We start from the raw sequence: 23,685 nt of genomic DNA on the forward strand, positions 1-23,685 counted from the left end.
ACAGGTGTAAGTACCCTGGGCATACCAATTTTCCTCCCTTGACTACAGAGAGAGCTTAGGCAGACAGCTCAGATCCAGGAGTCAATAGCTGGGCCATCAAGTGCTGTGAATCCAGTTGTGACTGTGGCTGGTCCACATCACAGGGTCAGAGACACTGACAGTATCTGTGTTTTATGCAGTTTCCTTTCTTGAGATCAGAAAGGCCAAAAAGAGCCTTAGGTTCATGCTGAGGGAGCAACCCAGTAGCAGAGTTAATGTGATGATAGTTCTGATATGGCTTAATATTTACAGTGGATCTCTGCACCTTGGAACCACAGAGAGTAGCAAGCAGATGTCTCTGAGTGTGTCATGTCAGATCTTCCTCATTTTCATCAGGAAGGTGGCCCATGAAAGAAGCATGTGGACCATGGATTGGCAGTGTGGATAACTAAGAGTGTCACGTTCTATGAAAAATGAGGGAAATTAACTATTTTTAACAATAATCACATAGAAGATTAGACTTGCTTTTCTGAATATTAAGATGTTGAATAGAAATTTGATCTAATTAAAATATGGTTTCTACTTCTAAAATTTTACATTTTAAAAATTTTTTTTAATTAAAGGGCAGTTTACAAATCCCTTAAACAGGCACTGTTTCCATGTATAAAAGCATGTCTTCTCTGAAGGAGGAATTTAGAGATTTTTTTAATGACTGCTATTTTATGTCCCTAATTCTAAAGCATGCAGAAGATAAAGGTAGCTTAGAAATTTCTGTATCATAAGTTATGTGTCTGGCAGTTGGGAGAAAATAGCTTTTTCTACTTGTGAAGTAAACTGATTTGGAAATGAGTGAGTGACTATAAGTAGAGACAAGAATTATTCCCAGTCATTTTACTGAAAAATTGAGTATCATATTTGAGAACCATTTAAAACCAATACACTTTGCTGCTCAAGCCAAACAACACACAAGAAAAATATTACAATAACCTTTTGGTTAAAATTAAGAGAGAAAATTGAGCTTGGGTTATGCTAATTTTCCACCTGTTCAAATGCAAACTTTATCATTCAGACAAAGAGAGAATGCTTTAGTTTTTTTCATCCTGTTAATACATGTATGTCATCTCAATCTACTAAATTCGTGAGTTACAAAATAACTTTTTTCTTTGTTGTTTTCCAGAGGGGGAAGTTTCTCTTATTTAATAAATTACTATTGTGTACTTAAGAAGCACTGTGATATGTGGGATTTTTTAAAATATTGTGTGGGGAAGGATTTTTTTGTCTCATTAACAGAGTGAAGAAAACAGTGCATCTTGTACACCAGCTTAAGCACAGGTGGTAGAGATTCTACTGTAATGTAAGATTTTCTGTACCATAGAGAGCATAAAGCTGAGGTTATTTAGAAGTCCACATTGCCAGTCTTGTTTCAGAGGAAATGGCTACCTTTATGAACACTGGGGCAGAGAGTAGGTGTGAACCAGTAAATTATTTTAGATTAATGTGACTTAAGGCCAAAAGTTGACATGAACTGTATGAAAGGAGTCAGTGCTACCAGCTAGGCATAGTCTTCCAGAAATCTTCTTTGCTGACATGCACAGCACATTCAGTTATGGTTCTCAGTGGTGAGGGAGGGATGTCAGGCATGCTTTTCACTGAGGAAGCCACATGCAACCCCTTAGATGTCTTTCAATCTGATGCTGACTAAGTTGTGTACATTCTCTCACTTTTACAGGTGGTTTGCTATACATGTTTCTTCCATGTTACAGCAGTAAGAAGCATTTTAGCTGTAGTTTTACACTTATGCACCTATCAGGAGTAACTTTAAAAGTGTCTAGCAAAGTCCTGCGGTGTTCTTGTGGTTTAACTAACTGCTCAGCCCTCCAGAATGTTACATGCACTGTATAGACCATGAAGATGATGCATAGTCTATAATTGCAGCTGTTAACGTCAACAGTGGTTGGTGGTCTTGTGGTGTGAGGTTGACCACAGGAAGTAAGAGAGAAACAAAAAACAAGCTAGTGCCTGTTGAATAATATATAAAATGTCATCAGTTCTAAGCAGTGGAGAAATAATTTGTGAAGCCATTAGTATACAGCATAAAGATATTTCATTAAACTTACAGTCATATATACAGTCAAAACATAAATGACAGATGTTTTTGTGTCTTACATTAGCTTGCCACCCACATTAGCAATTTTCAAATGTAAAAAGTATTTTATAGTGAGTTTTGCTTTGTGCAAGGACTGTTGGTCAGTGATGTGTCAAACTTTGTTGACTGGCATCTAGACTATTATACTTTGCTATTGCTTTGTTGATTTTGTGGGCATCATCTCTGGCCATTTCATTTTTGCTCAGGTTAGTGATGTGTCTATCAGCCTCAAAGGCCTTAGGAATTCTTGGAAAGGCCAGGCTCAGATAGGAGTCAATGAGTGGTAAAGCTCCTTTATCAGGACCCCATGGAAGGCTGGAAAGCTTCCACTGGGTTTCTGGTGCTCTAGGATTTTGCAGCCAGAGAAGGCAGTGTGTGGAGTGTAGCAGCCCTCTTGGGAGGGCAGCAGCCCTTTGGAGATGCTAAGCAGGCTTAAGACTTTGTGATTGAGATGGAAATTATGGATATTACTAGTTACTTGAGACTGTGTGAAATGTGCTGCCTTGACAATGACTGTTTTAGTGGGAGAGTGATTTTTGCAACTGATGTTACCTTCTCATTGCTGGCGACTTCTTTGAAGAAGAATTGATAATTCCTGTGACAAAGGGAAGAAAGGGAGGAAGACTGCTCTCTTGGCTCCCCTTTCTATCTGAATTATTTTAGCCATGAAGAAGAGTCCACCATCTGCTAAGGTTTTATGTTTTAAGTCCTTTTGACTCTCTGTGGCAATGTGAAGGTTTTCCTTATGGTTATGGAAATAAAGAGACTTCATTTGTACTGAAGGCTATAGTTTCAGAAAGTAGGGATATGGCTGAGATGGTACAAACCTATCCGGGGAAGCCTTCCACACAGGGCTGATGACAACACATCTGTGACACAGGTCAATATCTGTGACTTTCTTGTATTTACTTCTGATTAGATATGGGAATTTATGTTGAAAGGAGCAGAAGAGGGTTATGAATTGCAGGAAGGCAAAATGTTTTAAAAGTACATTGGGAATGTATTTATCTCTGCATTTTAACAGAGGATATTTCCTGTCAGAAAGTGTGAGAACTTGTAAGATGTTAGCAGCATTTAAAGAAAAAAAAAAAAAAAAAAAAAGCATCTTCCTCCTTCAAAAGGTTCCGATTATTATAATTTTTTGTCTTACAAGTTATTCTGAAACAGCTGTGATAAGTCCCTAAAGTACAAGCAGTAAATACGGAACGAGCAATGGAGCACTACAATTGCTCTGAAGCTTTTGGAACAATGTTCTGAAGCCATTTGCACTGTTTGCTTCTGATAATTTTTGTGCCAAAGACGTGGAATCTGAGGTTCTCTGGTCTGGTTTAGTCATGATAAACCTCAGGTGATTTTTGCTTGCCAATCTATCTTACTCTACCTTGCTTATCTTCATGAAAAGCTGGTATATGAACAACCTTCCTGTGATAAGCAGTAGTTGAGTCACGGTCTATTTAAAAGCCCACTTTTCCTTTTGCATGCCCACTCTCTTCTATTATAGCACTTCTGTTTGTGTGGCCTCCATCAGCTGGGAACTCCAGGGTTATTTGTAGTTAGGCATGTTTTTAACAAATCCAATTTAGTGGTTGAACTAGATGATCTTTCATGTACCCTTCCAACCCAAACTATCCTATATTCTAAATGCTGCTTTCCTGGAAGAGCGTGTCTTAAAACTTCCTTTCAGACTAAAGTAAAACCCAGCACAGGTGCAAATACCTGTGGTCCTCACTGCCTCCTCAAGAAACCAACAGGAGCTAGAACCCTATTCATGTACAAGAGCAAGCTGTGACCTTTTGTTACCACAGAGTTTGTTCCTACATGTTGTTTTTTAATTAAACTAATCTAGGCGGCAAAAATCATGTTTTATCTAGGCTGTACTCCATGGTGGTTCCAAAGGCTGAGAGCCACTTTCTACCTTCCAGCTGTGGAGTGCAAATCAGAGTCAGGACTTGCTAGGGTTAGAAAATCAAGTTGTCTATGAAGGCCTGTTAGAGAGAGTCTGCAGGAGATCAAGAGGAGGGATTAGAAATCTACAACATAAAAGTTTAAAAAAATAGTTGAGTAGTTTCTTATCCTCAGGTAAATGAAGGCTATTGCTAAGAATTAGGTGTAGTCTGTCCTTCACAAGCAAGGCATGAGGACCAAGAGCAGCCTCAGCTGCTGTGGAAAACGTCTGAGGAATACTGTCCTTCCAGTAAGGCTAGGGAAACACTGACAGCTGCATGGGGAGGTTGTCTAGTCCCCACCACAAGGGATTATTAGGAACATATTAGATAAACATGGGCTGGGGGACATGTAGATAAAGGCACATCTTCAGTGGGCACAGAGAGGATTAAGTAAACACTTAGTCCATCTCTGTTCCATGATGTGTTTGCTGGTGAACCCTCCTGGGCACTTAGGATGTGCTCCAGAGGCTTTCCCTCACACGTGGGGTCCACTGAAGTCCAGCAGCAAGGATTTATGGCAGTGCCAGCCTCTAAATAAATGATTTTTCCCAGAAAAAGCATTGGAGGTCTTTCTTGAGAATGTCTAAGAATATACATGTTTTTGTAATCTTACAAATCTTCAAGTGGTCTGTTTTCTTACCTTCATTCACACAGTTCTGAGGCAGATGAAGAATAGTTTGAGATTATATAAGTTTTGTAGTTCAAAGACCACAGTACAAAATAAAACTAGAAAAATGCAAATCATGAGAAAAATCTCACCATGTTGCCCCAGAGCAGTACATAGTTTTAACAATTGGAAAGCTGTTCAGAGACGTTAACTATCTGTTGCATGAACTCTTATCAGATAACCGGGAGTTTCAGTTGGTACTTAAATGTTATGGAGATCTGTTTCTGCTTATCAAAGAAAAACCCTAGGTCAGCCACATAGTATGACACTGTGGGGTTTTTTTGAGTCACGTAAACATGTTGCAGCTGCTTGGCTACAATTAAGGGTGAGTCACATCAGTCTCACCTGCCCACAAAACGGCTCAGGGCACACCCCGATACAGTTTCATTTGTCATAAAAAACTTGAAGACCACCTCAAATGAAACTGTTTGTTTATACATTTTAGCTTATGGTTGCAGAACACCTTTTCTTCAAGGTTTACTAAAAATCGTGCTCTTCTTTTCCCTCGGTGGAATCGAGCTTACTTTTGAATTTAATATGCAGCTTGAAGTGGATTAGCACTTACTTGTCATTATTTTGTCATGTCTGTTTAATCAGAATAACCTTGTTGTGCTATTTTTAGTGCTCTTTGTGGGATAGAACAGAGGTTTAAACAAGTTATTGTTATTAATCAGCATCAGGACTGACTGGGACACTCATGTATGTATGCTCAGTATTTGTTATTTTTTGTATTTTTTTTTCTCAATGCTTATGTGAAAATCAGAAGTGCTGTTATCCCCATGGTATGGCTGAGTCAGTAGCACAGAGGAACTTAAAACAGTAGCATGGACTCTGAATTATTTATCATATTACTTTCAGTATTAGAAGATACCTGGATGCCACCAGATGAATCCATAAAAAATATCTTAATATTAGCATTATTGCATGTCTCTTATACAAGGACTCTATTGTGTACTGCAATATCTGTGTGCACATTTGAGTATGCTAATGACAGCTTCAGACAAGAAAACATTTTTAAGTAAGTGAAAAGATACTAAGATTAGTAACTTCTGCCCATCTCAATGTTTATTGAAAAATAAATTCCTTAGACATTTTAGAAATTTCAGCTGTGTTGGGTGGTTCATTATCTGATTCTAATTCAGGTCCACATGAAATTCTTTGGAGGACTTTTATCAGCATATAGATAAATGAATTTTGAATGTAAGTAACCAAATTAATAATGGAAGCCAAGGTGCTTTTACTTTTTTTGGTACTGTTTGCATAACTTCACTGTCTTCCTCTTATTTTTTAAAATAATACAGAAGAGACTGTTCATGCACAAATGTTGCTACTTTTTTGCTTACATGGACAGTTTCAGGCCAATTTTTTCTAGGCGTCAGGAACTAAAGCAAATCTTCTGGTGATCATGTGACTTCTTGTAGCTGGAAATCTAGTTTCTGTATGTTTCACATAATTTTTTGAGGTTTTGAGACTCTTCTCAAGTCAGAGTTCACGTGAAATGAGTCTCTTGATAGCTTGGCTGGATGATGTTAATAGCTTTTGATGCATTCATGTTATCCTTTACAGCGCAGCTGTAGTAGCTCTCTTCCTATGTAATGAATAATTGAAGTAATTTTTAATACTTCTAGATTGGGCAATTCTTTCTTTCTTGCTCTGTTTTGTTTTATAGTAGTTGATGTATCTGTTGCAGAGTGCCCATGAAGTTAAGCTATCAAACCAAATGAGATTTAAAGTCCATTCAATTTAAAGGCCAAATTTGAGTCTTCCTTTTACAGCAATATCTTGCCTGGCCTTACCAAAAGCTACACTCAGGATTTTAACATTGTCTATCCTGCCTTGTTATTCTGAGTCACTCATGTGCCTCAGCAAAAGGTGCCTTTGCTCTGATGCTGCTTCCTTCATATGTGACAGCTGTAACAGATAGTCCTACCCAGACCAGATATTCTTTTTTTTTTTTTTTTTTTTTTTTTTTTTTTTTTTGGCAAGTTTAGGAAATGAGAGGAATTACTTAAAAAACCCTTTTTTTATGTTTCTCTTCTTCTGTGGCCTTTAAGATCACTTCCATGGTGTTGTTGGTTGCAAGATTCAGACACACTCTTCTTTCTTGAGGCAGCAACACGAGCTGGCTAGTGAGTATGGGTGTCTCTGTAGTTCATCCCTTTTAACTTGTGGGGGATTATTTCCTCTTTATGGCTGTGACTGAGTGTTGCAACTGCTAGAATAACATTTCTAGTTGTCTTTTCCTGTTTTGATATGCTCTAAGGAAGTCCCACTCTAGAAGCTTAATATGCAGAAATAACATTCTCTTCATCAACAAAATATCTGTTTTGTTTTAAATTCCACTTCACCTACTGACAACAGTGAATTTCTTCTTTTCTTGTTAGACTTGCAGAGGCAAAAGTTTCAAGTAGATTTATTATGTACTAAATACCCTGCCCAACTCAGCACACTCCCTATCTGTTCTATAAGAGTGTTGTACTTGGCTCAGATGTGATCTTTCTCCACAAACATACCTGCTTCAGAGATGGACACAAGCTTGTAAAAGCCTTGCTTGCTTGCAATCCTGAACTATCAGTGGCTCCTGCAGCTCTTCCTGGGGAGTTTTTCAGCTTTTTATGTCAAGGGTGTACTGAAACTGCTCTACACTGCCAGTGCAGGTATTAGTCATTGCATATGTTAGTCATTGCATTGCAGTCATTAAGTATCTCTTTTGAACCTATGTATTGAATATGTGCCAGTTTTTGGACCCCAGTCCCCCACTTGTCACAGGCAGAATGGAAGCTTTAAACAGAGTTTTAGAGAATCCCTCTCACTGAGTTATGAGGTATAGAACTTGTTTTCTAAACCCCTTGCATGCTAACCTCCTTCTCAGAGAGGAATCAAGGTATGGTTGGATCCAATCTTAGCCCCAGACTTGGTCAACAGTTTATGTTTAAAGGATTGTGCAAGTGTAATTGAACCTTTATACAACTTTGTCCCACAGACTCAAGGGTGGCAAACCAAATATACTTAAGTTATTAAAGTAAATTATTTATTGATTATCGTAATGATAATGATTAGACTAAAAGATCATTTTTATTTAATGCATAGTATAGTTATAACTTCTAGTATCGTTCACTATTTACTGAAGCCATATTGAAGCAACAATATTAAAGCCAGCAAAATAATCGAGTAGAAATTGATGGTACTTACTCATACCAGTGACCATGGGCAAGTCTCTTTTACTCAGCCTTAAGGAGTAATCTGGAAGGGGATTCCCATTCAAGGGAGGAAGCTACATGCACACCCCATCCAAGAAGGGGTATGTAAGCATTCTCTGCCATTAAAAAGAGGGCCTTGGCTTTTGTACTATGAAGTGATAGACAGTCAGGTGTATCAGCCCAGCAGCTTTACTTAAGTTACCAGCACTGTCACTTGCTGGTTCCATTATCAGGAGCTCTGTCTGCTGCATCCTCACCAGCACCAGTTTCTGTCAGGAAAGACTGTTCTTCAGAATAGAATGTTTAACTTCGGGATTGATGAGTCAGGCTGGTTTCAGCATTCTTCAACACCCTCTTTTCCATCGGCACTGATAACTTTTGCAAATAGAAGCAAGTTTGAGCTGCTTTACCACCACTTAGGCAGAGCATCCTGATAGCCCCATAAACAGATACCATGATTTCACTTTTCAGTTGACATAAAAGCAAACATTCTTCATCAGTTACTTGCTGGGGGCTGGGAGTATGCAACTGTTTAACTGTCATAGTTCACTTGATCCATGGTAGTTTATTAAACCCTCATGTTTTGGTCATGCGTGTCTGAACCTGTCTAATAGTTTAAACAATTAATTGCAGAAAAGATGATAAATGTTTCAAGTCTTGATAAGTTTGTAAGTGATTTTGAGTTCAGCTAACAACCTGACTGGATCCTGAGCTGCAGTAGTTTAATTTGCAATATGTTTTAAGCTGTTTGTTCCAATTGGTGGAAAAGACTGAGTGTGTTCTCATATCAAGTTAATTAGGATAGCTTTAGCTAAACTTCAGTTAATGAGGAGGAAGTTTATGCTAAACTGAATATATTACTCTTATGGTGAAATGAGAATCTGTAAGAAAACATGGCCTTTCCTAGGCCAAGCTGATTTGTAAAAGATGACATTTCCTGATCATATATGTAACTGTGTTTTTATGAAAACAAACTGCCACAGTCCTTTTTAAAAATGTCTTAATTCCAGAATTTTGTGAAGATAATCAAACACAGTATGCCTTCAAATTTGCAGTTATCTTCCCTTCGTCTCTTGGTGCCGTTGTGTATACAAGTCATTAAGCTCTAATTCTGCAGTATTTGTGTGTTACATTGTAACCACAGTGTGAACCATCCTAACAGCTTTGTTCTAACTCCATCCTAGAGCACGGGAAATGACCCTAGTAGGACTGACACTGTCTACCCTCTGCTTTAGGTTGAATGCCTTGAACAGTTTGTACTGTTGTTAGATAAACTCCATTCAAGCAGGGAGTGTTGGGTTTTATCTGTGCATTTTTCTGTCAACACAGGAAGAATATTCTTCAGTTTTTGGATGCTGAAAGAGATGTCTCAGTGGTCAAAAGCAGCTTCAAGCCAGGAGATGTAATTCATTATGTACTGGACAGACGTCGCACTCTAAACATTTCTCAGGATTTGCACAGCCTTCTCCCTGAAGTTTCCCCGATGAAAAATCGCCGATTTAAAACCTGTGCAGTTGTTGGGAATTCTGGCATCCTTCTGAAGAGCGGTTGTGGTAAAGAGATTGATAGCCATGACTTTGTAATAAGGTAAGTTTTTATCTGCTGTTGAAGATGCAGGCTGTCGCGATAGAGGGGAAACCCAGACGCTCAATATGAGTGATCAGCAGGAATCCGATTTATTGATTGTACCAGAACTCCTTATATACTAACAATAATAGGCTTTATGCATATTCGTAACAGCGCATTCTAAGTGGTTCACGTCGATTAAGCTGATTCTAAACCCCTCCTTAGACCCCCTTTCGTGGTCAGCAGTTCTGCCTTTTTCCCTGGCCTTCTAACCACAGATGTCCATTGTTTTGCTGCCAAAACCTAACCTTGCTGGCTCTGCAAATAAACCCATAGTTCAGCAGTAAGACTCAACGGTGGTTCAGTTACTGAACAAGATACATGTAATATTCTGTAACTTCAGTTGTTACACAGGATGTGTGGTGCAGTGTTCTGTGAGACCTTGCTCAGCTAGCTGCAAGGGTCTATGTGCCCGTTCTCACGTAGCCAGCTTCTCAGATCAGTAAGCTGCAAAGAATCTGTATATCCCGAATCTATATGTCCCTTTTCACGTAACCAATCCCTCACAGCAGGCTACTACGTTTCTTGGAGAAAAGCTAGGAGAAATGTTTTAATCTGATGTACATATTACAAGCCTTATCTGAAATTAATCTGAAACACTAACCATCAGCATGTGATTCCCTAAATTTAAAATCATGCCTGTATTATTGACAAGAAGATTATTTTTATAGTGAAAATAAAACAAGGGTGTTGGTGGCTGAATCATGGACCCAGACCAACAGGGAATATGAATCGTTTATTCAAAGGAATGAGCTGGTTTTATACATTTTTCCAAGGCACAGTATTTCCTTATATGGCATGACCTATCCTGTATTGCCACATCAGCAACACACTTCCTCAATGTCCTTCTGTGGGGTGATCACTCGCTGTTCACCCATCTGTCAGCTCCTGGCAGGTTCCTCGCTGTAGGGCTCTGCTGTGTGACACCTCCTCCCCCCAGGGTCTGGTGGAGACAAACCTCTCTGTGCTGCCATGTGCTGCCATGTGCCTCTGCACAAGAGAGAGAGGTTTGCACTACTTATTTTTGCTTTTTGCTGTTTTTAGTCCAGACAAAATTGTTCTTACAGAGGTCTTGGTAGAATAAATGCAAAATGGTTTCTCTTTTAAAAATACTCATTCTTAGCTTTTGGTCAACAGAGGTGGCCTTTTGTAAATTACTGCATTATTTTTGTGTAGCATGTAGTAAAATGTAGTGTGGTGTATTGATGTTGAATCAGGCTGCCACTGGGGTAGTTGAAAGTCACCCAAATATATCCCTTCACATTGGTTTAAAAATCTATTCTTGCAGTTTGGGGGAAAAAATTTATATGTTTCACTTTTTATTCATTCTTCAGAACAGAGACAATAGAGTGCCTTTGGATTTCATGTATCATGTCAAAGCTGGCCTCATTTGACAGCTTAGCGATACGTAGAAAATGCTGAGCAAGAGATGGGTACTTTTGCTTTTGAAGCGGAGGTTTCAATTTATTTGGTTTGAGAAGGGTGAAAGGGGAGAAAACAGGAGGGTTGTGACAGAAAGCAATATAGAAATAGTAGTCATTGCGAGTTACTTGCTTTTTCATTTTTCACGTTAAAGAATGATGGTGGCAATAAATAGTAAAAGGACATGGAAAAGAAATTACAGTCTTGCAGTACATAAATAAAAGTAGAATATCCATGAGTTTTGTATTTCATTTGAAAGGTATTTTAGCAAATTGTAACTGAAGCAATTACACACTTCTCTTTCATTTTCCTTATTTGTCTTACTTGTACCACTAGTTATTCAAATTAGCATCCTTACTTATTGCAGAGGAAATCCAAAATTACCACAGTTTTAAACTGCATTTAGCCTATGGCACATTATACACTTTTGTACTGTCTCTGAGATTAAATTTGATTCATTTAACAGGACTACAGAAAAAATTAGATACTAGATTTTCTAGATTAAAATTTTCTTAGAGAAGGCAACCTGGTCTAGTGAAAGGTGTCCCTGACCACGGTGGGGGATTTAGAACTAAATAATCTTTAAGGCCCCCTTTCAATCCAAACCATTCTATAATTCCATGAAACATCTCTCATATGGTATATGACAATTAAAGTGATCTGTGTAACAACTAGTGAGTCTGACAGTATTGTGATTAATAACCTCTAATGTTCTGGGAATAACATGCTTGGCCCTACTGCCTATAGGGTGTTTCAATACAGTGATCTTTAAATTTTTAAAAAAATTTATTTACAAATGAAAGTTAAAATGTTTTAGAAATTTACCTATTATAATTTAAACTATATGATATTTATTTAATTAAGTCTCGGTGCATGTGTAGTTACATAGCATCTGTTTAAAGTAAATAGCAAGGAATTTGTTTGTAACTGAAGTTAAAGAAAAAAGTAAATCATTTGTCAGAGTTAGTTTCCTACATGTTTCAGTTGTACGTCACTTAATATGTAATCACATAGTGTAATTAGGAAGTTCTGGAGTGCTTCGTAAGCACTTACCTATATTGCTGTTAGGATTCTGGCATTAAAATGTACCATGACACTCTGTTGATCTTTTTGCTTTTGTGTGATGTCTCTAGAAGTAAAATGTCCTCACTTAGGTGCCACCTGATGGTATCCTGGAAAGGAGTTACTGAATGTATCCAGGTGTATAGGCTGGTGAAAGACAGTTTTGTAGAATCTTCTGATGCCAAGTGCATTATGGCTATGTGCTGTGACATGTATGTCATACTATTTTGGTTAAATATATTCAGTTGATTTTGATTGTATTTTATGGTGGGGGGGGGCAGGGTGTGAGATCTGAAGGAAAATTGTGTCTCTGAGATTTTTTTCATAGAGGAGCAGTTCTTATGCTAGAGTTAACACCAACAATACCATTGATTTAATGGTAAAATGGTAAAACTGACTGTGAAGGTCTGTGAAAGTGAAGAGGACACAACAGACATCCAACAGTATTTGCAGTATTATGAATTCAGTATCCTATAAAGGTGGTGTGAAGGTGTTAATAATAATGGATAAACACACAGAAGTTTCACAAGATTGTGTAGTCATGCTTATTTTGGCCATAGAAAATGTGGTCCATCTAATTAAAATGGGAAGTATAGAGACTCTGCTATTAAAAAAAAATCTCAAACTGTGATGACTAGAAACTGTTTCCTGTTTCCCATCTACCTTTCCTTTTTACTTCTCGTGCTTTTATACCCCATTAGGAACTATTGATCTGTGTGCCCCTATTACTCTTCTAGTGCTGACTTAAAGTGTGCTGCATATTGATGCTATACCCAGAGAGAGTCTGAAGCATTCCAAAATATCTGATTAGATGAAAAAGTACATCTTATTCCCACATTGTCTGCACTTCCTCATGCTGAAACTACCAAGCCAGGGCTGAGTTAGCATTTCGTCTTACAGAGCAGATGAACTTTTTATAGTAAGTGGTATATTTTGAAATGCAGTGGTTACATAGGAGTTTCTGAAAAATGCAGCTGTATTTTGGGCAAGTGTAAAATAACAACACTAAGCATTGCCAAGTAATTACTTGGAATTACTTCTGGCAGCCAGTATGTACCAAACAGGTCAACTCTGGTTTCAGAATCTGAACAATATAAAAAATCAGAGTAAGTATTTGCTTTTTTTTTTAATGATTTAATTTTACATTCATGATGAGACCTCTTCAAAAGCAGAGGCCAAGTTCAGTTTTGGAGTTATTTGGTTAAAAACCAACCAGTCAAACAAGCCCTAGTAAATATATTGTGTTTTTTCTTGTGGTGACACCACTTCTGGAAAAGTCCCTTTCATTTCAGTTGGACAGTATGGAGAACAGGCCTGTTGAGTGAAGCTTTTTTAATAGGTTAGGGCTGCTCTGACAAGGAACAGCCATGAAAAGATATTAGTTGCTTCTTTCTTTGGATTGAAGTGCCTAGTTTATATTTTTCTCATGAAGCTGCTCCCATCAGTGTACAATTCCCAGTCTGGATCCTTCAAAGGAACATCTTTCAGGTCTGGTCTGCTGGAATAAGTTTCCTCTATTCTCTGCAAACAGTCATGCTCAGGCACACTGTCAAGTAATGTGGATGATAAAAGCATCGCAGGGTTTGCCAGAGAAGTTGTCTTTAGAGTAACATCATCCTGTTCTAACAATACAGATTGGTATTTGAGTGTTCTAGGGGATAGGCAGTGTCCCCCCTTTTGCTCCAGTACATTTATCACTGCATGGGGTACATACATGACAGTGTGTGAATTTATGGGCCTCCTGTATCAGAAGGACTGTTGCTGCCACAACTTTCAAGCATCCTGGCCCACCCTGGGCTACCTTGTCTAGTTGTTTTGAAAAATAGGCCACAGCTCTTCACTGGTCTCCAAGGTGCTGTGCCAGTACCCCCAGAGCAACATTCAGTTGCTCATGTGTAAAGAGTTCAAAAGGTTTAGTCAAGTCTGGCAGTCCCAGAGCTGGGGCTGACAATAGGGAATGTTTCAGCTGTTTAAATGCAGCCCTGGCATTCTGTGTCCACATGATTGTCCCTTTTTCAGCTGCTTTAAGGACCTCATATAAAGGTCTTACCAGTAGCCCATAGTTTGATATCCACTGGCAACACCAACCTACCATTCCCAGGAAGGCCTGCATCTCCCTTATGGTATAGGGCTCTGGAAATCAGCAGATGGCTTCCTTCTGCTCTCTGCTGAGTTGTCGATGTCCATGGAAAATTTCCAGGCCCAGGTATACTACCGTTTCCCTGGCAACCTGTGCCTTCTCTTTCAAGACCCGATACCCTCTCTGGCCTAAAAAGTTCAACAGACTTACAGTGAGCTCGATGCAGTCATCTCGCATCTTGGCTGCTATCAAGATGTCATCAACATACTGGAGAACCGCTCCTCCTGGTTCTTGTTTCCTCCAGTCCTCAAGCTCCTCTGACAGCTGGTTTCCAAATACATTAAGGCTCTTCTTCAATCCTTTTCCTGCTAACTCTGTCAGCATTTAGGAACCAAATGGATGTTTTTGCCATCACTGGTGATAAAATTTTGCTGGGCAAATGTAGCTCTATATTCCAGCATAGTTTGACTTCCATTTTTTAACTTGACCATGCCTGTGGTTAGTGAAGTGGAAATGAAAAAGCTTGTAGTCCTTTTTTTTTCCCTTTTGAGAGGAAAGAATATATCCTTTAACAGATGTCTTGGTATGTCTTGTACATAGGGGAGGACAATTCTGTTTTGATTCTCTCCCTAGTGTATTGATTCTTGTGATATGCAGAAGCAAGCATCATATGTGGTATGAGCAGAAAACAGCAGATATGGTCAGGCAGAAGAAAAGGACAGACCTAAGCATTCCGTGATGAGGTGTGGTGTCTTATTTCAGGACAGCAATTTAAATTAATAATAAGAAATTAGTAGTAGTTTCATTAATGTGTGTTGTTCCTTCAGCTGCAAGGAAAAAGAAACCATTGTAAATTTTTCAGAATAAAGATATTTGGAATATTAATTTACCTATATTCTGGATCTTGTTTTTGTAATTCATATCAGCTTTTATGTCCAAATATTTTTTAGTACACCTTGCTTGGACCATGGCTGTTACGCCAAATAGAGCTAAAATGTACTTAGAACAGTCCTTAGAGCCAGCAGATCTGTTGAAAGCCAAGTTACCAATTTAACAGACATATTTAAAAGCATGAGCCTTCCTCTAAAAATAGCATCTGAATACACCATGACTAGCTCATTAGACCTTTTTCAGATCTAAAATGTGGCAGCTCTATTTTTGCCTTCTGTTTCTTCCTTAAACTTGTCACACTACACTGAAACATTAAATGAAAGCAGAGAAAAGCCATCACTTCCAGTATTCTTGCTCAGGGATTTGAGTGTCTGAGGAAGGGGAGCGCTGGTGGAGCTGTTCCAGTCAGCCAGGCCTAGGTGGTCTCCACCTCAGGAGAGCCTTGGAGAGGGCTTGACTCATGTGGCCACATTGTAGGGTTGTTGTTTTTATTTTAAAGAAGTTAGTCCTTAAGTAGGTGATTTAGGAGGATATTTAAGGACAGAAATCCAGAACGCTCAGGAAATATCAGTAAGAAGTCACTTCTCTACACCCCTACCCAAATGATCATGGGTTCCAAAAAGGCTGCTTAAATAAATACGTGTCCTATAAGCATCCAGTTGTAGAGCAGATAGGATTAGCATGAATCTTCCTTGAATCTTCTTATAACTATCCTAAGAAAAAAAGGATACCATTATTTTAAAATCACTTACTCCTACTGTTGATAATACAGAGCCTTTAATTTAGTGTTTTCTGAACAGTTGGAAACTCGAGAATGCTATGCTTTTTTTTCCATTGACTGTTCTAAGGGGTGAAAATGTTCAGAACAGTCTTAATCTAAATAACTGCCTTTTTAGCTGATCTCCATTTTGGAAGGTTCAAACTTCTGTTAGCATTCCATTCTAACAACTCCAAAGTGCTTCTCCAAAACAATGAAAATCATAATTTTTTCTGAATTTATTGCAAGGACAATGATTTTTTTAACCCTCTCTGTCCTCATAATGTTGCAGATTTAAAAAAAAAAATTCTGTATCAGAATTACAACATTTCTGTGGATCTTCATAATTATCCTATAGAATATGCTGTTTATAGTCATATGTGATGGTATTTTCACATCAAAAGGCAAAGGTACAGGTGTTCAGGATACTACTAAGTTCCATTTCTTAGTTTTTCATGCATGAAAATATAATTATCAATATTTCATTGCTGTAATTTTTGTGAGGTTTTTTTAATAATTTTTTTATATATGCAAAAAACTTTCAGTGAAAGAAATTCATTGCTTTATATTGTTGTCAAAGGAATAGTACTGGGAAGAACAGCAAAACTAATTCAGGTGTAATTTTGCAGCAAGACTTACAATATATATGTAAATAATGTGTTTTGCAGCTGTTTCTAAAATGCCACTTAGACTTTTTCTGACACTTCACTATGCTATGTCAATTGATGATAACTTGCATTTCAGTTCACTGGTGTTAAGGGAGACACTGGGAAGAAAGAATTTATTGATTACCAGTATAAATTTTAATATGGGCAACAGGAATTAATGAAGTTTATTGGCAGATGAAGTTACAAAAACCATCTTCGTAGTGAAGTCATATATTCAGTATTTTTGTGAACTTGTGTTGTGAAAGGGTGTATCAAGACAATATTTTACACAGCACATATTAAAAACCCCTTGTGATTGTTGCATGTGAATAGAATCTGCAATGCTGTACCTGAGCCTCTAACCTTCCCACTCTCATGAGACATCCTCTATTGTGCCATGGATAAGGACTGAGATGAAGTGGGTATGTTAGGGGATTCACTGTTACTCCAGATTCCTATGGTTAATTTGAAGCAACTTTAGTTTTTTCAGTAGCCAAAGAAGTATGCAAAACATGTGAGACTCCATACACTTTACTAATAGTTACACTTGTTGGGGGAAATTGGAAGTTTGTGCATGGTTTTTTTTGTAAATCTCCCTTTTATTGGGTGTGTGGGAAAGTTACCACAGCACTGCTGCACACCTTTATTTGGAGAACCAGGTGAGAAGATGTGCTTCATACACAGAAGTCTTAGGGCAATATGCTTCTTGCATGTAATATGAGTAGAACGTAGTCCAGCTGTGAGGTTGTCTTCAGTCTTAAACTCTTTTTTCCCTCTCCTACTTGCTCGAGCCTTTAATTTTTCTTTCATGTCCAATTATTTCTTAGAAATGGCGTGAATTACTGGATTCAAGATTACTATTTTGATTCTTACAGGAATTTGGATATTAATCTGGATATAAAACCTTGCAGGCTACTCAGGAAGGAGTGTATGTTATTGACACTAATGTAGGTGTAATGCCTTCTGTTTCAGAAAGGTTTAATATGTCTGCCAGCAATGATCTGATTTTCATTTTTTGACTTCTCAGAATGTATGTGGTTAATACTGTGTAATATTTTTGGCTTTGCTCTACAAGGAGAAGATACTAATAAAACAAAGCATGGGTATAAAACACTTCTTTCCAGTGGCTTTATAGTATTTTAAAGTATTTATTTCAACTTGTAAACCTCAAGTCCACCAATTGTTAGAGGATTAAGAAATGTACAGATTCGTGGCCATTTCTTGCATTATTCTACTGTAGGTAGAATATTCTTTTGGTTCTCAGTGTCAGATAAAATTGAAATGATAGGCATTTTACCCGAGGAAATTTTAATGGTTTTTATTTGAAATTAAGTTGAAATACGGTCTATGAATACTATGTACTGGACATTTGTATTCATATACATGAGCTATAAGTGACAAAGCAAGTTGAACTGAATCTCTGTGGAATAACTGATTCTCATTTGAGCATATTTTTGTACTTTGATTGCATTATTTTCTTTGTTAAGCTCTGTTCTCTAAAAGACCATGTATGTTATGGATATGTTTGGGCCATAAAGATGGCACAGCAAACCCAGGGATGATCACCCAGTTTGGTAAAAGTGTTGTGTAGGAGCACCTACTCCATTCTTCTTTTTTTTCTTATGGCATACAACAACAGCCATTACCAGTTTTTTACCCACACTTCTTCTTAACGTATCCACTGTAACTAATACATGCAACAGGTGGTTGTGGAAGAAGCAGGTGTTCAATCACTGAGACTTTTTGGTCTGTGTGTCTTAGTATCTCAGTTGTTTTATGCATGCTCAAATAACTGCATGATATTTCAGAAATTACCTAATTTTCCCCTTTTATCCCAGTGCTCCTTTTAGTGATAGCATTGCAGTGCATTTTTCAGTTGAAAATCTTTTATCACACTGAAAGCTCATGTGTGGGAACCCCTGTATTCTTACTGGGAATATTTTATAGATATATTTGCCTTTTAGCACCATGGTTGTACATAGTATTTGTGTACGTTAGGTGCCTCTGTAAGCTTACAGATTTCCTAAATAATATGATTGATGCCTAATACTAAGTTTAGAGTAACCACCCTGTTGAAATGGCTGTGCAGAGGTTTTGTCTACGGTCTGGTCTGATGTAATGGGAAGAACAGGGACTGCAGTATTAATTTGAGGTGCCATGGGTATTACTGCCTATGATACTGCCAATCACATGAATTATGAATGTTTCCCATACACTTAGGTTTTTTTCTAACCCCCTCTCCAAAATGTATCAATCTTTGTCTCATTAGACCATTTACTAAACACTGCTGATACAGATAGTGCTTAGAAGAAGTAAGGGAGCAGATAGTAACTAATTATTTGCTAGTTTTGTGCAAGGAAAAGAAGTAGTAGTTAGAGCCTCTGATGAAACACTTTTATGTAGAACAAAAATAACCATAAGATTGTTTGTTTCAAACAAAATACTAAAACTGAATTTTTATGGGAAAAAAATAAAAAAGGAATCATGAAAACCATTATTTTATAAAATTATTTTTGCTGGAAGAAAACTCATTTCATCTTTTTGTCTGGAAACAGTGAATAGTTTGCTCTGGAGAAGGAGATTTAGGAGATTTACAAACTTTTTTATAATGTGATATATTCTCAATACTCATATTTTCAGCTATTTACTTAGTTAAGTCAATATTCAGTGCTCAGTATGACTCTTAATTACTATTTCCATATTCTCAGTAACAGTAGCATAGCAAGTTTGTCTTGCTCAGCTTTCACCTGTAGCCTGCTTACTTGCATGCTATCATGAGGACAACACTGAAGTTGTTTTTAGAATGAAAGGAAAGTGATGGCAAGAAGCTTGTGGTTTGGTGTCAATTTTTAAGCATTCATATGTTGCAAGGTACTAATAATGTGGCATGTGAGAAAGAGGAAATTCAGTAAATTACAATCTTCTATATATTCTTCCTAAAAAAAAGCCCCAATAAAAATATGGTTTTATTTACAGTGAATAAATCCCTAGGCATGTAATGGTAAAGCTTTTGGTGCAGAAACCCCCTCACCATCTCTTCACTGTTGTGATTATATTTGGCATTCTGTGCCTTATGGCAAATCAGCTAGAGTTAAAAAATACAAGGGAAAGGTATTGAATTGACTATTTAAAAGTTGTTCAATTAATAGGCTTCTTAATTTCACTTAAAAGAAAATTAGTATATGTATGTTTGCCTCTGAATGTGAAGTTTTCTTGAAAGAATCATTAGAATTGGTGGGTGGTCATTGACATCTTCTAACAAAATAAACTTAAAAATTCCAACAACAGTATGAAACTGTGGCATAGCATAAAGATGTATTAGAGGTTAAGATAAAAGCTCCAAAACAGGTAAAAGCTATATACATATACTCAGGCCTATATACAAATACACAGTAGCCAGTTTTATTAGCCCTGAAACATAGAAGAAATACAGGGATAAACTTGTTAGCCCAGCCTATCGCACCAAGACAAGGTGCAATAATGTTAAACTGAATGCGGGTAGATTCTGACTAGTTACAAGCAAGAAATTTTACAATAAGGGTGGTAAAGCATTCCAGTCCTATTGTTACTGAGTGTATTTGGATTGCTGATTATTTTCTGAAGATATACTTGAAAAATCTGAATATGCAGTAAGTTACAAATGTATACTGCTTACACTTTCCCAAATACAGATTTGAGTTACTGATGTAGCAGTAATGACATGCAAGGTAGGACACCTTGTACTTAGTACGCCTATGATGATTTTTTTCCCAGAGTTTAGGTGAAATTACATTTTTAAGCTGTTTTCAAACTAAAGTGTAAAGGTTTAGGCACTGGTGCTGTTGGCAGATCAGAAAAGAGCTGTCAAAAAGTAAGGAATCATATTAGAACTGTAAGACTTATATGTGCACACTTTGCATATGTCATACAGCTTTTTAAACATGGTGGTGCTGGTACATACATGGTTTGTTTCTCAAAGTTGGACTCAGAGCAGGATTTGCAATGTCAAGACCTATCTTACATATTTAAGTAATAGATTTCATCATGTCCGTATATGTGACTACTAAAACAAACCCACTGTGCAAATCCCTAGTGCAGTCTGCCGTTAAAAGAGGTATTTTCAAAAGCAGCAGTAATTCAGTGCATTTGATTGGTTGATTTTAAGTACTTGGTTTGATTATTTTATCATGTTTATTTTTAGATTTTAACGAACTTTTAATAATGGCAGGTTATAAGTTTGTGCATTAAGGTTTTCATAAACAATTTACAAAGCCAATACTGAATTCAGTTGGAGTTCTCATGCCCTAAGTACCGTTTTCTAGAAGATACTACTCTTAGCAGCCTGAAATGCATCCAGATGGTATGTGGAATAGAAGTATAAAGATATGGAAGAATGTAAATCTATTTCCTTAGCCTACATCTCCCCACGTGTTTTCAGAAACTTGGACTTCTTTATCTCCTAGGAATATATGCTTTATAGTCTTACAAATGTCTTTCTGAAGAAGATAGGACCATTTCTTTAACTGATAATTACACAGTGAAAATTATTTTCTGGGTAATTAGTATTATCAGACAGGACTAGGTCATCAATTGGTGTTAAGTACTGGTGACTTATTTTTGTATGTCATTGGACACCTGGCCGTTAGAAGAAACTAGTGGATAAAAAATTGCAGAATTAATGGAATACTATTTATATTAGGAATGTGATAACATGTAAATGTTCTGGAGGAGCCCGTTCCAACATTGCTTCTTACCATCCTTTACCTCAACATCCTTTACCTCAGAGCAGTCTGTTAAGTTATGAAAATATTTTTGTGTCAGGATACATTTTTGGGGCATACTAGCTATAGGCTAATTCATTGAGGATGTTGTGGAGATGATTTGTTTCAGTCAGGTCATACTGGTTGCTGAAATCACAACTAATTTCTGAATCGCATTTTGTCACCTGCATTCAATGCATATGTGTGATTACCTATGTATGTATTTATATAATTGGGGTAAAAATCTGCTGAACAATGGCATAATGAGAACTTCTCAACCCTAAGAAAAAAGCACAAAGCTACCGCAAAATTAAACAAGGTTTGAAAATTAGATATGAAGGAGAAATTTCAAGTTTAATACTTTTTTTTCAAAAATTGCAGTTCTAAGTCAAATAAAAATACCAAATTTCAGAACGTCTTATCAACTACAGTGATAATACCAAAAACCAAAGTACCAAAAGCTCATTTAAATATGGGGTAAAGTTAGTTTGCAAATAATATTTACATACTGTGTTGTAAGTAAACTAAAATAAAAATGCATGGACTAAACTGTACAAATTATGCCTTATCTTGCTAGCATGGCTTTCTTTGTGTGAGAGCTGTTGGTGACATGATAAACAAATAATGAAAGTTAACAGGTTTAAGAAAGCATATTATTCACAAGTGCTGCTTTAGATGTTGATGAATTCTAGAGCATGATGATATGGTTTCCAAATGTACAAAGAGGAGGTTTTTTTCTCACAGCATTCTGTACACTTAATGTTTTTCAAAATTTGTCTGATCCTTGTCGAACTTGAGTAAAATACTATGTGTTATCACACCTATTATCACTGGTATTTTTTTCTCACATTAAATTGAATTGGGCTTGCATGTTCATTTTCAGCTTCCCCTTCCGGCACACATTTTTCTGAGTTAATGTTTCATATTTATTTCATTTTTCCATTAATTTCTTCCTCTTCAGGTGCAATCTAGCTCCTGTGGTGGAGTTTGCTGCCGATGTGGGAACGAAATCTGATTTTATTACCATGAACCCATCAGTTGTACAAAGAGCATTTGGAGGCTTTCGGAATGAGAGTGACAGAGAAAAATTTGTGCATAGACTATCCATGCTGAATGACAGTGTCCTTTGGATCCCAGCTTTCATGGTCAAAGGTGGAGAGAAGCATGTGGAGTGGGTTAATGCATTAATCCTTAAGAATAAATTGAAAGTGCGAACCGCCTATCCATCACTGAGACTTATTCATGCTGTCAGAGGGTAAGTGTATGGAAAAGACTGGTCTGTCCTTAGGACAATGACGCTCATAATTAGAATTCCTAGCAGCCAGAAAAAAAGATGAATGTCAAAAGGAGCATGGATTGCATTTCTGATAATTTTGTTTGGTAACAAATGTTGGCCACTCATTTAGCCAGCTCTGCTGCAAAGAGCTGAAATGCATTAGCAAAATAACTTTTCCAATTGCACTTTTATGTGCGAAAATGTATCATCATTTAATGATAAGCTAATCTTAAAAATACTCTGAATTCAGTGTACAATGAAAGTGCTACATGTTTTCTTTCGGAAACAACTGTGAAGATAAAAAATACAATCTAATAGCATCAGGAGTAAGATAGCAATCCTGTAAATAATGAAGCCTGGCAGATCTGAAAATACTGAGCCCCTTCATAAAACATCTGGGATTTGGAGCAACCTTTCTCCTTTTGAATTTGGCCAGATGCTTGGTCAATTAAAAAACATTGATCAGAATTACTGAAAATGTTAACAAAACCACTTATTAGAAAAAATATCTGTGCTGTGAGCAGATATTTTTCTTTTTAACCCCATAATTAAACAAAACTTTCAGATGAAGGCTCCAATGCCTTTGTCACTACTATATACTACAAGTATATAGGGCTATGCCTGAAAATCATTCAAAAGATGATGGTAATGAAATGTGTTTGTACATCAAATCATGACAGAATGGTAGTATTCAGCTTCAGTTTCTTGAAATTTGCTGTCTGTTTGTGGGGTTTAGGAAGGTGCCTTAAAGTACTGCTATTAACTTGTACACCAGTTACTGATTATGTACCTGTTCTTACCGTTACAGCAGCAGAGATAAGTTTAGAAAGCATGTTTGAACTGTCATCCCAATGTAGTATGAGAATAAAGCTTAGAAAGCAGTTGTTCTTCAGGATATTTTGACATGTCTCATAGATTACCTGCTGCATTCCCTTCCCGGTGCACTCCTGGCACTGGAAAAAAAATAATCTGTTGCCTTTGAAATTAGGAAATCCTTCAGAAAACCTTTACTTTTTTACTCAGTCCGTTTTGTTACACGTTTAGACTTTAGCTATTTATGGGCCATGATTGTGTTGAATTTTCAAATATTCAAAATGTCTGTAATACATAGGTATGGTGGTTTATATGTGTATATAAATCTGTCTGAGATTGCTTCCAGTTTACAAACAACAGTTTTAATTTCCAACTTCTAAATCTGGGCAAAATTATCAAATGTGAATGGTAATTCAGAATGTGCAGTCTTTAAG

The 23,685-nt window shown here is 37.1% G+C and overlaps 1 protein-coding gene across 3 annotated transcripts in view; it reads left to right on the plus strand.

Annotated features, from left to right (window-relative positions):
• ST8SIA4 (ST8 alpha-N-acetyl-neuraminide alpha-2,8-sialyltransferase 4) overlaps window positions 1-23,685 on the plus strand; it is a 56,068-nt gene that overhangs the window by 5,529 nt on the left and 26,854 nt on the right. For all 3 annotated transcript variants that reach the window (XM_039566978.1, XM_039566979.1, XM_039566977.1), the window contains exons 3-4: window positions 9,268-9,525; window positions 22,124-22,417. In XM_039566978.1, the coding sequence (XP_039422912.1) occupies window positions 9,268-9,525; window positions 22,124-22,417 (552 nt within the window). The remainder of the gene's footprint in view (window positions 1-9,267; window positions 9,526-22,123; window positions 22,418-23,685) is intronic.

The sequence above is a fragment of the Corvus cornix genome, chromosome Z (assembly GCF_000738735.6).
Source record: "Corvus cornix cornix isolate S_Up_H32 chromosome Z, ASM73873v5, whole genome shotgun sequence".
In the NCBI taxonomy this organism is placed as follows: Eukaryota; Metazoa; Chordata; class Aves; order Passeriformes; family Corvidae; genus Corvus; species Corvus cornix.